The sequence below is a fragment of the Urtica dioica genome, chromosome 4 (genome assembly GCF_054948205.1).
Source record: "Urtica dioica subsp. dioica isolate 48M chromosome 4, U.dioica_male_clone48M_v1_H2, whole genome shotgun sequence".
Taxonomy (NCBI): Eukaryota; Viridiplantae; Streptophyta; class Magnoliopsida; order Rosales; family Urticaceae; genus Urtica; species Urtica dioica.
In genome coordinates this window covers 3,377,599-3,390,165 of record NC_142759.1, presented here as the reverse complement: position 1 = coordinate 3,390,165, position 12,567 = coordinate 3,377,599, and the positions used below count along the sequence as shown (strand labels likewise).

The following is a 12,567-nucleotide window of genomic DNA, read 5'->3' as shown; positions in this document are numbered from 1 at the left end:
AAAATCATAAAGATTAATTTTGTAAATTCCTTTTGATTTTTGACAGCGAATCAAGACAGCGATGTGGCGGAAGAGAACAATTGGGTGGTACAGAGCTCTGTTTTCAATTTTATTTTCCGTAAACTAATATGTTTTCATGTATTTTGCATATATGAATTGGGATATAATTTGGGAAATATTAACTAACGGCGTTGAAGACCTAAATACACAGAAAAGTCAAGAGTTAAAAAATGGACACGATGATACATACATGATCTGGGTTATCTTTTAAATATCAAGAGTTTGGACCAAGCATTCTGCTCCACACAAAAAAATATAAAGATTTTGGACCAAGCATTTATAAGTTTCAGCCAATATTTCAATAAAAATCTCAATAATTATAAGTTTCAGCAAAAGTTTCTCTTTCCCAGCCTATAGGCAAGAGAGAGACATCGAAAAGCTAGCAAACCATGGCCGATCTACAAGACAATGAAAAAAAGCTTCACATAGCCATGTTCCCATGGCTAGCTTTCGGCCACATACTCCCATATCTAGATCTCGCCAAACTCATGGCTCAAAGAGGACACAAAATCACCTTCATTTCCACACCAAGAAACATCGATCGCCTCCCAAAACTCCCGCCAAATCTCTCCCAATCCATAACCTTCGCGAAGCTTCCACTGCCGTCAATCCCTGGCATTCCCTGCGACGCCGAGGCCACGTCGGACTTGCCTTTGGAGATGGTACTAACCCTAAAGAAAGCCCACGATCTCCTCAAAGACCCGATGGCCAAACTCCTCGGCTCCATCGGGCCCGCCACGATCGACTGGCTGTTCTTGGACTTCGCAGCCTTCTGGCTCCCCGGGATCGCCCGGGAAATGGGGATTAAGACAGTGTTCTTCAGCATCACGATCGCCTCCGCTCTGGGCTACATCGGAGTCGACTTCCCGAGCTACCGGAAGAGTGTGGAGGACTTCACTTCGCCGCCGAAGTGGGTCCCGTTCCCGACCACGGTCACCTTGAGCCGCCACACGGTGGCTCGGATGCTGGCCGAGCTCAACGGAGACGGCGATGACGTGTCGTTAATCCACCGGTTCGCGTCGGTTCTCAAGGGCTGTGACGTGGTGGCGGTGAGAAGCTGTTGGGAGATGGAGAGGAACTATTTGGATTTGCTCGCCGAGCTTCTTCGGAAGCCGGTTGTTCCGGTGGGACAGCTTCCTCCGGCGATGGCGAACTTGATTTGGGAAGGAGGTACCTACTTCAATACAGTCACATTATTATTATTATTATTATTATTATATATATATATAAAGACCCTATTAAACTCGAACATAAAAGCTAAAAGAAGCGAAGCAGCAATCCGTCAAATAATGAGAACAAATCAACCATCAAGATCAATGACAATGACCACGATATATTCCAATAATCCACATGGTTAAATTTAACATAATTAAAATGATAATCCACATTGTGCGAATGAGCATAGAAATCTCACAACAATGTGACAGTGAATCCAAATAATTGCGGAAGCAGGTGACTCAAAGTGGCTATAAAGAATGCAAAATATTTTGTTAAAAACTGAAAATCAATCGAAGCTAGAAAATAGCACTTCTGAAGTTATCAGTGGTTGTAAACTTATACCATACCATCAATAACAATGAAGTATATCCATTCCAACTGCTGTTTGTATCGCTTCATCAACAAAGTCGGAACCGAACTCGAGGACCACAACCACAACCTTCTATCCTCTCTTCCACAACGAGACCACCATCTTCGTCGGAGAAGCAGAACAAGATCGAAGATCACCAAGGCCGTGTTGGAGAAACGTGGCTCGCTTTTGGTCGTCCTAGTAAGTAACCACCGCGACGACAAGTGGTTGGTACATCAAAATAAATCAAAGAAGAATAGAAAAAGGGCTTACCTTGAAGTAGAGGAAGAGATGATTATGATTTTTTTTAACTAAACGTATTGACAATTCTTCAATATCTTGTTCATTCGCAACAAAATAGTTTCTTTTCGCGGCGATAAAAAAATATATGTTTTTTTGGATAGAGATATTGTTTCACCAATCGAGTTACAGGTGTCTAACATATTCATATTCAACGACAAAAATGTGACGAAAGGTATAATTTGTACAAATCTTTCCATTTTTCAATTCGATCCGATCCATTCGTTCGTAGAGCTGTTTACTTGATCGCATAGATTTCTGGAACACTTCTAACAAAGAGACAAATATTCAATTTTAAAAGAACTATCAAGATAGAAGAAACTAAAAAAAAAAAAAAAATCAATTCTCGGTGGTTTGCAGACCGTAGGATAATTACTAATCTAACGGTTACAAATAGAAAGTGTAATATGGTGAGGATTGTAATTTTATTTATTAGACTAAAAACTATACGTCGTTTTTTTTTAATATGTGATGTTCGCCCGGGCCACAAGGTTTGGAGTGTGAATTTTTATCAAAATATGGCCTTGACAAATTGTAAGAATATTTTACCAGAGATTAATTACAATACGTTCTTATTAACGTTACTTGATAAGATAGTTCTAGATATTTTTTAAATTATAAATTAATTCTTGTAGAACAAATTTATTCATTATTTAATATTTTTTTAGCATTTCTAACTTATAAAATTAGCTCATACATATTTAAAAAGATTATAACCTTAAGTACAAACCGCTTTTGCTTTTTTTGGATGATTACACCTATGATATGTTCATCATCAATGTAATCTAAATTAATATAACTTAAACTTACCATGCTATTTTAACAAAACGTTTTGTGTATTTTGATAACATTTTGATTATGTTTTATTTTATATTGATGAAAAGTTCTTATAAATTATGTACATAATCTATCATTAAAAAAATGTATCAATTATCTCGTTGCAACGCATTTCGCATTTATAGAAAGGTAGAACAAGTGGTCATTGGCATCTTTTGATATATATATTTTTAAAATATACTTTTTTTTTTTTTGGAAAAACATATTTTCATATATTTTGATTTTGATTCCTTCTTTTAATATATTTTTATTTGTCTTATTTCAGTGGGCATCTTTCACTATTGTTTCTCCTTTATTATAATTTTCAAATATTTTATACTATATAAGTATATTTTTTTTAACGAAGAAATAGAAGGCTTCTATGGTATACATTCAGTCCTTTATTTTTTAATCATAGCCAATCCATTATAAAAAGTGAAAGCAATTATCTTAATTTATTTCTGAATCAAGTTATGGCACTTGGTAATTTTAGTTATCGATTATAAATCAACAATAAGATTGCTAAGAATACATTTATGAATGATATGCATATTATACTGTTTCTTGTGTATATATTAAATTGCCAGTTCTGAAAATCGTATTAGAAATGAGGATGATGATTAATTAAGATTTATATTCATATCGTAAAAACTATCATTCAAAATAGTCAATGGATTTGTAAAATTATCAAAATTTGTCTAAAATTAGTGAAATAAACAAAATGTGCAATAAACATATTCATAAAAAAATTGATATTAATTTTTTTAACTTAATATATTACTTATTATAATCCTAAAAAAATGTAATCTTGGTATATATATATATATTGACAATGTAATTTTGACTATTTGGCAAAATTTTTGAAATTTTGACTATTTAACTAATAATCAATTAGTTTTAAATGACTACTTTATATAATTTTCCCATATTTTATTTAGATTAAGATAAGAATAAATCTCATTTTTACCCCCTGGACTCATACCTCGGTTACATTTCGCCCATTCTACTTGAAAAATGTTGCATTGAGAATCTCTTAACTAATGGCGTTATTACACGTTGCCACTTCTGTCTAATTTTGGACGTTAAATGTCATGTTTTTTTTGTTACATGAGATTTAAAATATGTGCAATTATCAATATACCATCGTTTTATTATTTTTATAATAATAAATTAAAAAAAAACTCTTATTTCTCTTCTCTTCTTCTCTTTCTCCTTCTCCGAGGCATGTTCCATCCATTTCTTCTTATTTTTCTTCTCTCCTAAACCAACCCTCCCACCGAAGCATTGATGGCCTTATTGCTCGCCTCTCCAGAGCTTCCCATCTGAAAACACAAAGAAAGCCCCAAATCGCAACACCAATAGCAATCCGAGCTCTGCTCTTATTCACCGAAGAAACTAGATTTGCGTCGCTGGCGATTGTTGTTACTTCTTCGGAGAAAGTACTTCTGAGCGTGACTTGCCACCTGAGTTGGCGTCCGAAGATATTACAATTCTATCTCACATAATCAAATAGAACCCGAGCCCAACAGAATCACGATTTATAAATCAACTCGATGAAACTAAAGCCCCGATTCCAAAATTCAAACTATCATATAAACAAGCAGACATTCGGACCAAACAAACAATTTCGGAAACTGATATGCCTTTCTCACAATTTCCACAAATTCGAGCAAAATACAAACTCAAGTAAATACAGTAAATCGCAGAATCAACATAGAAGCAAAAGCCCCAAATTCGAAATAAGAAAACCCTAATTTTCGAAGGAAAAACATGGATTTCCATGGGTTTTTACCTAGCTGTGTGAATCACCGAAGATATCAGGCGAAAATAACTTCCCTCCGTCCATGGATTCATGGCGAAGCTTTGATGAACAATCAAAATCGAACTGTCACGCCCCGGAGAAGAAACATAGGAAAAAGAAAAAAAAAATACACAAAAGAGAGTGAGGAAAGAACCATGACCGAAGAAAAAAAAAGAAAGAAGCAAAAGATGAGCGAGAGGGAAAGAAGAAGAGAGCGACATATAGAGTGAGCATGAGAGATAGCGTGGGTGAGGGCTTAGCGAAATTAAGAAGAAGAAAGAGAGAACTCGCGAGAAAAGGAGGGAGGCCGAGAATTCACGCCGGAGAAGAAGAGAAACGCTGGAAATCGCGTGAAGTGAATGGGTTTGCTTCCTTCTCCGACCCCTCTTCTTCTTCGTCCTCATTTTTTTTTTCTTTTTCCTATGTTTCTTCTCCGGGGCGTGACACGAACTGATGTAATAACAATTTGATAAAAAAAATTAAATATTAAAAGTATTTAGAATAACCAAAAATACTATTATACCTTTTAAAATCATGCCACATCATCAAAACGTGATAACTTAACGTCCAAATACTGACGGAAGTGGGGCCTTGTAACACGTATTTGAGTTTTGTAACATTTTCGAGTTCAGGGGGCGAAATGTAACGAAGGTACGAGTACAAGGGGTAAAAATGAGATTTATTCTTAAGATAAATGTAAATTGAACTACGCTTATATTCAATAGTTTCCAGAGATTGCATTGTTGTAAGATTAATATCGCCGCATTTCAATTAATGAATAAAAATAAAGGAGAGGGTGAGACGTGGAAAAAGATCGAGGGTTGGCTAGATGAGAAAGAGCAAGGGTCGGTGGTGTACGTGGCGTTCGGGTCGGAAGCAGAGTGGAGCGAGGCTGAGCTAGCGGAGATCGCCGTAGGGCTAGAGCTGTCGGGTCTGCCGTTCTTTTGGGTCCTCAGAACCCGGCCCAACTCAGAGGCCGATCTCCCGGAGGGATTCCAGGAGCGCGTTGGACGGAGAGGATACATCTGCCGCAACTGGGCCCCACAAGTAAAGATCCTGGCCCACGTGTCAGTCGGGGTTTTCCTGAACCATTCGGGTTGGAGCTCTGCAATAGAATCTCTTGTATTCTCGAAGCCCCTGGTTTTGCTGCCCTTCTATAATGACCAGGAGCTCAACCTGAAGGTGTTGGAGGAGAGGAAGATGGGATTTGCAGTTCCCAGGGGCGAAAACGGCATGCCATTTACAAGGGACGCGGTGGCTGAGTCGTTGATGATGGTGGCAAGAGGAGAGGAAGGGAAGGTCTATAGAGACAAGGCCAAAGAAGCGAGTGCAATGTTGGGAGATAGAAAAGTTCAAAGCAAGTACCTTGATGACTTCTTATGCGTTCTTTACAATGAGAGCCGTGATTGAGGCTTAATCATCGTATTGTCTTTCCTTTATCTTTTCTAGCGATGAGACCAACCTTCATTATTACTATATATATGACGAATAAAATCACGCATTGTTATTATGTTTTCTTGAATTCTTAGATTGAAGTGCTCGCTCGAGATTTATGTTTCGTTCAAATTTGTAGCTATTATTTTAGTTTTGTTTTTAATCTATTAATGATATAGACATCATATGTGGAGTAGAGATCTTTCAAAAATATCTCATTTTACAGTTTTTCTCCAAATTTATACTTGATTTTACCATATTAAACAAATAGGTCAACGTGCATTAAAAATAAGGTGATTAGATAGTGAAGAAGGAAGGAATAAATAAAAGCATACAAACAAAGTCTGCTCTTATTTTTGCTTCTCGTGCCAAATGCTAGTCTGCCTCAACGGATTGATTATAACATATATATAAGATTATTAAATAGAAGAAAAAAAAATCAACTGGTTGTTCCACGACTTCGCAGCCTTCTGGCTCCCCGGGATCGCCCGGGAATAAATGGGGATTAAGACCGTGTTAATCAGCATCGCGATGCCTCGGCTATGGGCTACATCGGAGTCAACTTCCCGGGCTACCAGAAGAGTGTCGAGGACTTCACTTCGCCGCCGAAGTGGGTCCCGTTCCCGACCACAGTCGCCTTTAGCCGCCACACGGCGGCTCGGATGCTGTCCGAGATCAACGGCAACGGCGATGACGTGTCAATAATCCACCAGTTCGCGTCGGTTCTCAAGGGCTGTGACGTGGTGGCAATGAGAACTGTTGGGAGATGGAGAGGAACTATTTGGATTTGCTCGCCGAGCTTCTTCGGAAGCCGGCTATCCCAGTGGGCCAGCTTCCTCCGGTGACGGCGAACTTGATTGGGGAAGGAGGTACCTACTTCAAGATAATTATGTACATATATATAATTAGAAGTATTTGTTTATTTAATAGAAGTATTTAGAATAAGTGATCGGCATCTTTTAATTTTCTTTGAAAAATAAACTTTTTGTTTTGGAAAATAAAAAAAAATATTTTTTATATATATTTTACACCTTTCTTTTGCTATATTTTTTTATTCGTCCTACTTTAATGGGCATCTTATCCTATTGTTTTTCGAGAAAATGCCGGCATAAATATCTGATGTTTGCGGGTTGTTGCACTTATATACCTATTGTCTAAAAGTCGCGGGATAAATACTTAATGTTGACTTTTGTATCTCCGTCACTACCAAGCCGTTAATTTTGGATGTCAATGCCACATGTCAAAATCTGGTAATTTTGATAATTAAAAAAATACATAATTAATCTATATTATTATTTTAATATATTAAAAAATTCAAAAAATCTATTCTCTATGACACACAAACATATTAATTTTTTACTCAAGCGAAAGACATTACTAAAATAAAGTGTTTTTTAGTTCGGAATGATTAGCATTAATTGATTGTCAAATATCTTTAACATAATTTTAAAATTTTCAACTTTTGTAATTAACTATACATATATTGACTTAAATTTGTGCCCAAATCTCTGGATCCGTCACTGCTCATGGACCAATAGAAATTTTTTGAAAATAATGTATTTTAAAGAAAATTAGATTAATTCTAAAATATTTAGTAATGTCTTTCGTTTGAGTAAAAAATTAATCAGTTTGTGTGTGTAGAGAGAGAATGGATTTTTTTTATGTTTTAATATATCAAAATTACCAGATTTTGACATGTGACATTGACATCCAAAGTTAACGGCTTGGTAGTGACGGAGATATAAAAAGTCAACATTAAGTACTTATCCTGCGACTTTTAGACAATAGGTATATAAGTGCAACAACCCGCAAACATCAGGTATTTATGCCGCCATTTTCTCTTGTTTTTCCCAAAAAGTATATTGAATTTTAAATTACTAGCTTTACATATCAATGCTTAATAGTTGTGATAGAAATTAACTTAATTTATTCTTAGAATCTAATTTTAGTTATCGACAATAAATTAATAATAATAAGATTGCTAAAAATATACATTATGAATGATATGCATATTATGTACAGGCTTTTGTGTATAAATTAAATTGAAATTTCTGAAAATAGTATTGGAAATGATAATGATGCTTAAGATTTATATTTTCATCGAAAAAATGTATTATTCAACACTTATATATATATATATATATATATATATATATATATATTTAGATTAAAATAAATGTAAATGAAACCCAACTTGGGGTGAGGTTATCACGAAGCTTTTCTATCATCACCACATTCCAAAACTAGTCAATAAAGAAGGGGGTGACACGTGGCAATCGATCAAGGGATGCCTGGATGAGCAAGAGATAGGCTCGGTAGTATATGTGGCGTTCGCGTTGGAAGCAGAGTGGAGTGAGACCCAACTGGCGAAGATCGCCCTTGGCTTAGAGCTCTCGGGCATGCCATTCTTTTGGGTCTTCAGAGCCTGGTCCAACTCACATGCCCTTCTCCCGGAGGGTTTCAAAGATCGGGTGGGACGGAGATGGTACATCTATCGTAGTTGGGCCCCACATGTGAGGATCTTGGCCCACGCGTCAGTTGGGACATTCCTAAACCATTCGGGTTGGAGCTCCGTGGTGGAATCGCTTCAGTTCTCAAAACCCTTGGTTTTGGTGGCTTTCTACAATGACCATGAGATCAAGCTCAAGGCCTTGGAGGAAAGGAAGATGGGTCTTCCGGTTCCTAGGGACGAAAACGACGTGTCGTTTACGAGGGATGGCGTGGCCGAGTCGCTGAGGATTGTGATGAGAAGAGAGGAATGGACCAAAGAAGTTAGTGAGATGTTCGGTGATTGGAAAGTGCAGGACAAATATGTTGATGAGTTCTTAGGCCTTCTTTGTAAGACTTCTCATACAATGAGATCGTGATCAAGGCTTAATCATATCGTCTTTGAAGTTTTTTTTTTTTTTTTTTTTTCCTAATAATCAGACCAAGCCTTTATTATTACTCTGTATGTGACGAATAGAATCGTCAATTTTTGTTTTGTTTTCTTATATTATTTAGATTTATGATATCTCCACATCTTTGGAACCATGGGCAACACCGATTATAAAATGGAGTGTTATATGATTCTAGTGGGGCAATAAATTTATAAAATATTTAGATTGAAGCACTTCCTCGATATTTTTATTTCATTCAAAACATTTCTTTTTTTGTAGATATATATATATATATATATATATATATATTTGCTCTATTTATAGTTTCTTCTTTCAGTAATAGACAGAGAGATTATGTACAACGACGGAGACACAATCAGCCCAAGGAGGGCTTTATGAGCGATGCCTATTTCATTGTTTTTTATTTATTAATATCAATGTTAACTTTTTAAGTGATGCCTATATCAATGTTAACTTTTTATTTAATATGAAAAAGTAGACAAAATTTTATAAAAAGAGAGGATTTTGATAGGTAAATATGTTTTAAATTATTTACTTTATTTAAAAATCGATAGAATAAATGCGACATTTCGATAAAACAGTTTTTTTTCCTTAAAAAAATAGGACATTTCATATTTTGCTATAATAAAGATCAAAATTGAATAAACGGTCAGCCGATCCAAAACGTGGCACATGCAGACTTTATTAATTCAAAACAATTTTAGTTACCTTCCGATAAATCGTTACATAGAAAAAAGAAAAGGCCAGATATATATTTATAAATAATTCTTCGTCATTGATGACATGTTTCTGCAACTTTATGAATTATGTTATTTTGGGGAACCATGAATTATATAATGCTTTTCTAAAAAAAAAAAAAGAACTATTTATATATATAGCTAGCTCCTTCAAAAAAAAAAAAAAAAAATATATATATATATATATATATATATATATATATATATATAGCTAGCTGTACACAACCACGTAAATTAATTTTAAAAAATAAACAAGGTGACATTGTGAGAGCTTTCTATTATGATTGCAATAATACATTGCAGTTTCATATTCATTTTCTTACAAGCTACTTAAATGTCATTTTTCCTTATGATTACAATAAATAACTAAAACAAAAATTAAATATAACGTCACGAAATCCAGAAAAGATAACATTGTTTTTCGACACTGACATAAAGGCTAAAACATATTATTTTAAAATGTTTCAATATCATATCGTATCGTATTCGTAATAAAAAAAAAAAGCAAGTGGAGCTGAATTATTGTCGTCAATCTGAGTCAGATCATAAAGAAAAAGTCACGACGCCACGATGTACTGCTCAGAATTTCAGTGGGATCAATCAAGTCCCAATGATATATACTAAAATAAGAAAAAGAGAACAACACAACACAATACAAGTATTCAACTCCAGAAAGATTGATCGATACAGAATATATCCATGGACATTTACACTTCAACGATGAAAGAAACAGAAGACGATGGAAAGAAGCTTCACATAGCCATGTTCCCATGGCTAGCCTTCGGTCACATATTCCCATACTTAGAGCTCGCAAAGCTCATCGCTCAGAAAGGCCACAGAGTCTCATTCATTTCCACGCCAAGAAACATCGATCGCCTCCCGAAACTCCCGCCGAATCTCTCCCAATCCATAACCTTCGTGAAGCTTCCATTGCCGTCCGTCCCCGGACTCCCCGGCGACGCCGAGGCCACGTCGGAGTTGCCGCCGGAGAAGAGCCCAGTCCTGAAGAAGGCCCACGACCTCCTCAAAGACCCGATGTCCCGGTTCCTCGACTCGGCCAGACCCGACTGGATCGTCCACGACTTCATCGCGTATTGGATCCCCGGCCTGGCTCGGGGATTGGGGATCGGATCGGCGTATCTGAGCATCTTCACCGCGTCGTGTCTCGGCTACTACGGCGTCGAGTTTCCGAGCTATCGGAAGAGTCTCGAGGATTTCACGTCGCCGCCGAGGTGGGTCACGTTCCCGTCCGACGTGGCGCTCCGGGCGTTCGAGTTTACGAAGCTCGCCAACGCGATCCACGGCGACGATGATAATATATCGATGGTGTACCGGCTGGTCACTTCTCTTAAAGACTCCGACGTGGTGGCGGTGAGAAGCTGCTGGGAGCTGGAGAGAGACTACTTGTCGTTGCTCGGAGATCTTCTTCAGAAGCCCGTCGTCCCCGTGGGCCAGCTTGCTCCAGCGGCACAGGTTAGATTTAACATTTAATTTAATTTATTAGTCGTACGAATATTAACTTCAATTTCTTCTTTTCAAATACAGTCTATCAAGTAATTTATTTACTATTTACTATTTCATTTATATTTCTTTTATCCTATTTACTATTTCAATTAGAATAGGTAACACATGTTTATGGAAGGATTGAAAATGCGAGGATTCTAGGAATTGTCATATTCATACTGTACTAGAATTTGTGAAATTTTCAATTTGATTCATTGTAGTACTCTGATTGGACTTGTAGATTAGAATAAATTAATTTAGTTTAGCTCACGGAATTAAGCTATATAGCCACACAGATATAGTGGATTGAGATATAGCCTACCTTTAGTTAATTTCTTGTAAATATCCTAGTAAACTTATTAACATATTAATAAAAGACTTATTTAACACAGTCAAACATATATTTTAGGTAATTAATAGGCTGACACATATGCAAGTTGGCTATTTACAAAGTATTTACCAAAGGTTGACTAATTTACAATTCCTATAGTTTAGGTGGCTTATGTAGCCAATTTTTTGTAAAAATTATGTGCACAATTTTTTTTTTTTTTTTTTTAAAATGAACATATCTTTTTAACAGTTGGATCATGGAGAGGGTGACACTTGGCGGAACATCGAGGGGTGGCTTGAGGAGCAAGAGAAGGGTTTGGTGGTGTACGTCGCATTTGGGTCGGAGGCTGAGTGGACCGAGGCTGAGCTGGCGGAGATTGCTCTAGGATTGGAGCTCTCGGGTTTGCCCTTCTTTTGGGCTTTTAGATCCCGGCTCAATTCGGAGGCTCGACTTCCGGATGGGTTTGAGGAGCGAGTTGGGAGGAGAGGGTACGTGTGCCGTAGTTGGGTCCCGCAAGTGAGGATCCTGGCACATGCCTCGGTCGGGGCTTTGTTGAACCATTCGGGTTGGAGCTCAGTCGTTGAGGCTCTTCAATTCTCGAAGCCGTTGATTTTGGTGGCGTTTTCGAACGACCAAGGGCTAAATCTGAAGATGTTGGAGGAGAGGAAGATGGGATTTGCAATTCCCCGGGACGAAAACGACGGGTCTTTTACGAGGAACGCGGTGGCTGAGTCGTTGAGGATGGTGGTGAGAGGAGATGAAGGAAAGGTTTATAGAGATAAGGCTAAAGAAGTGAGTGGAATGTTTGGAGATAAAGAAGTTCAAGACAAATGCGTCGATGAGTTTTTAGTCCATCTAAAGTCTCATAGGAGGAATGGTGTCTGAAACTAAGTGAAGATGTTGAATTAAACTTTATTTATGTGAGAAGGACATTGAAGATGTTGTTCATGTGTCAAAAATTTTCCCTCCCTATTTGCCTTCTCTCGTGAGAAAAAAATAATAATGTGGGTACTTACGGCGTAATTAAATATGTGATGGCTGTACAATGACAATGTAATGTTTTCCTGAGAGAACTATGTAATATTTTGAAGAAGAAAAAAAAATCTACACTTAAAAAA

The 12,567-nt window shown here is 36.9% G+C and overlaps 2 protein-coding genes and 1 pseudogene across 2 annotated transcripts; all 3 read left to right on the top strand.

The window, feature by feature from the left end:
- Positions 1-290: 290 nt before the first annotated feature.
- LOC149399355 (UDP-glycosyltransferase 91A1-like) lies at positions 291-6,160 on the top strand. The gene is made up of 2 exons (XM_089613695.1): positions 291-1,230; positions 5,335-6,160. The coding sequence occupies exons 1-2, from the start codon at positions 450-452 to the stop codon at positions 5,952-5,954; spliced, it is 1,401 nt and encodes a 466-aa protein (XP_089469821.1). The 5' UTR covers positions 291-449; the 3' UTR covers positions 5,955-6,160.
- Positions 6,161-6,520: 360 nt separating this feature from the next.
- On the top strand, positions 6,521-8,845 carry LOC149399354 (UDP-glycosyltransferase 91A1 pseudogene; annotated as a pseudogene).
- A 1,287-nt stretch (positions 8,846-10,132) lies between these two features.
- On the top strand, positions 10,133-12,416 carry LOC149399353 (UDP-glycosyltransferase 91A1-like). Its single transcript, XM_089613566.1, has 2 exons — positions 10,133-11,088; positions 11,699-12,416. Exons 1-2 carry the CDS (start codon positions 10,315-10,317, stop codon positions 12,332-12,334), a joined length of 1,410 nt encoding a protein of 469 aa, XP_089469692.1. The 5' UTR covers positions 10,133-10,314; the 3' UTR covers positions 12,335-12,416.
- The last annotated feature ends 151 nt before the right edge of the window (positions 12,417-12,567 follow it).

Excerpts from the sequence above, each read along its gene's own strand:
- LOC149399355 (XM_089613695.1), top strand. The coding sequence starts at position 450 with ATGGCCGATCTACAAGACAATGAAAAAAAGCTTCACATAGCCATGTTC. Across the intron at positions 1,231-5,334 it reads GAACTTGATTTGGGAAGGAG|GAGAGGGTGAGACGTGGAAA; the intron begins GTACCTACTTCA and ends ATAAAAATAAAG.
- LOC149399353 (XM_089613566.1), top strand. The coding sequence starts at position 10,315 with ATGGACATTTACACTTCAACGATGAAAGAAACAGAAGACGATGGAAAG. Across the intron at positions 11,089-11,698 it reads AGCTTGCTCCAGCGGCACAG|TTGGATCATGGAGAGGGTGA; the intron begins GTTAGATTTAAC and ends TCTTTTTAACAG.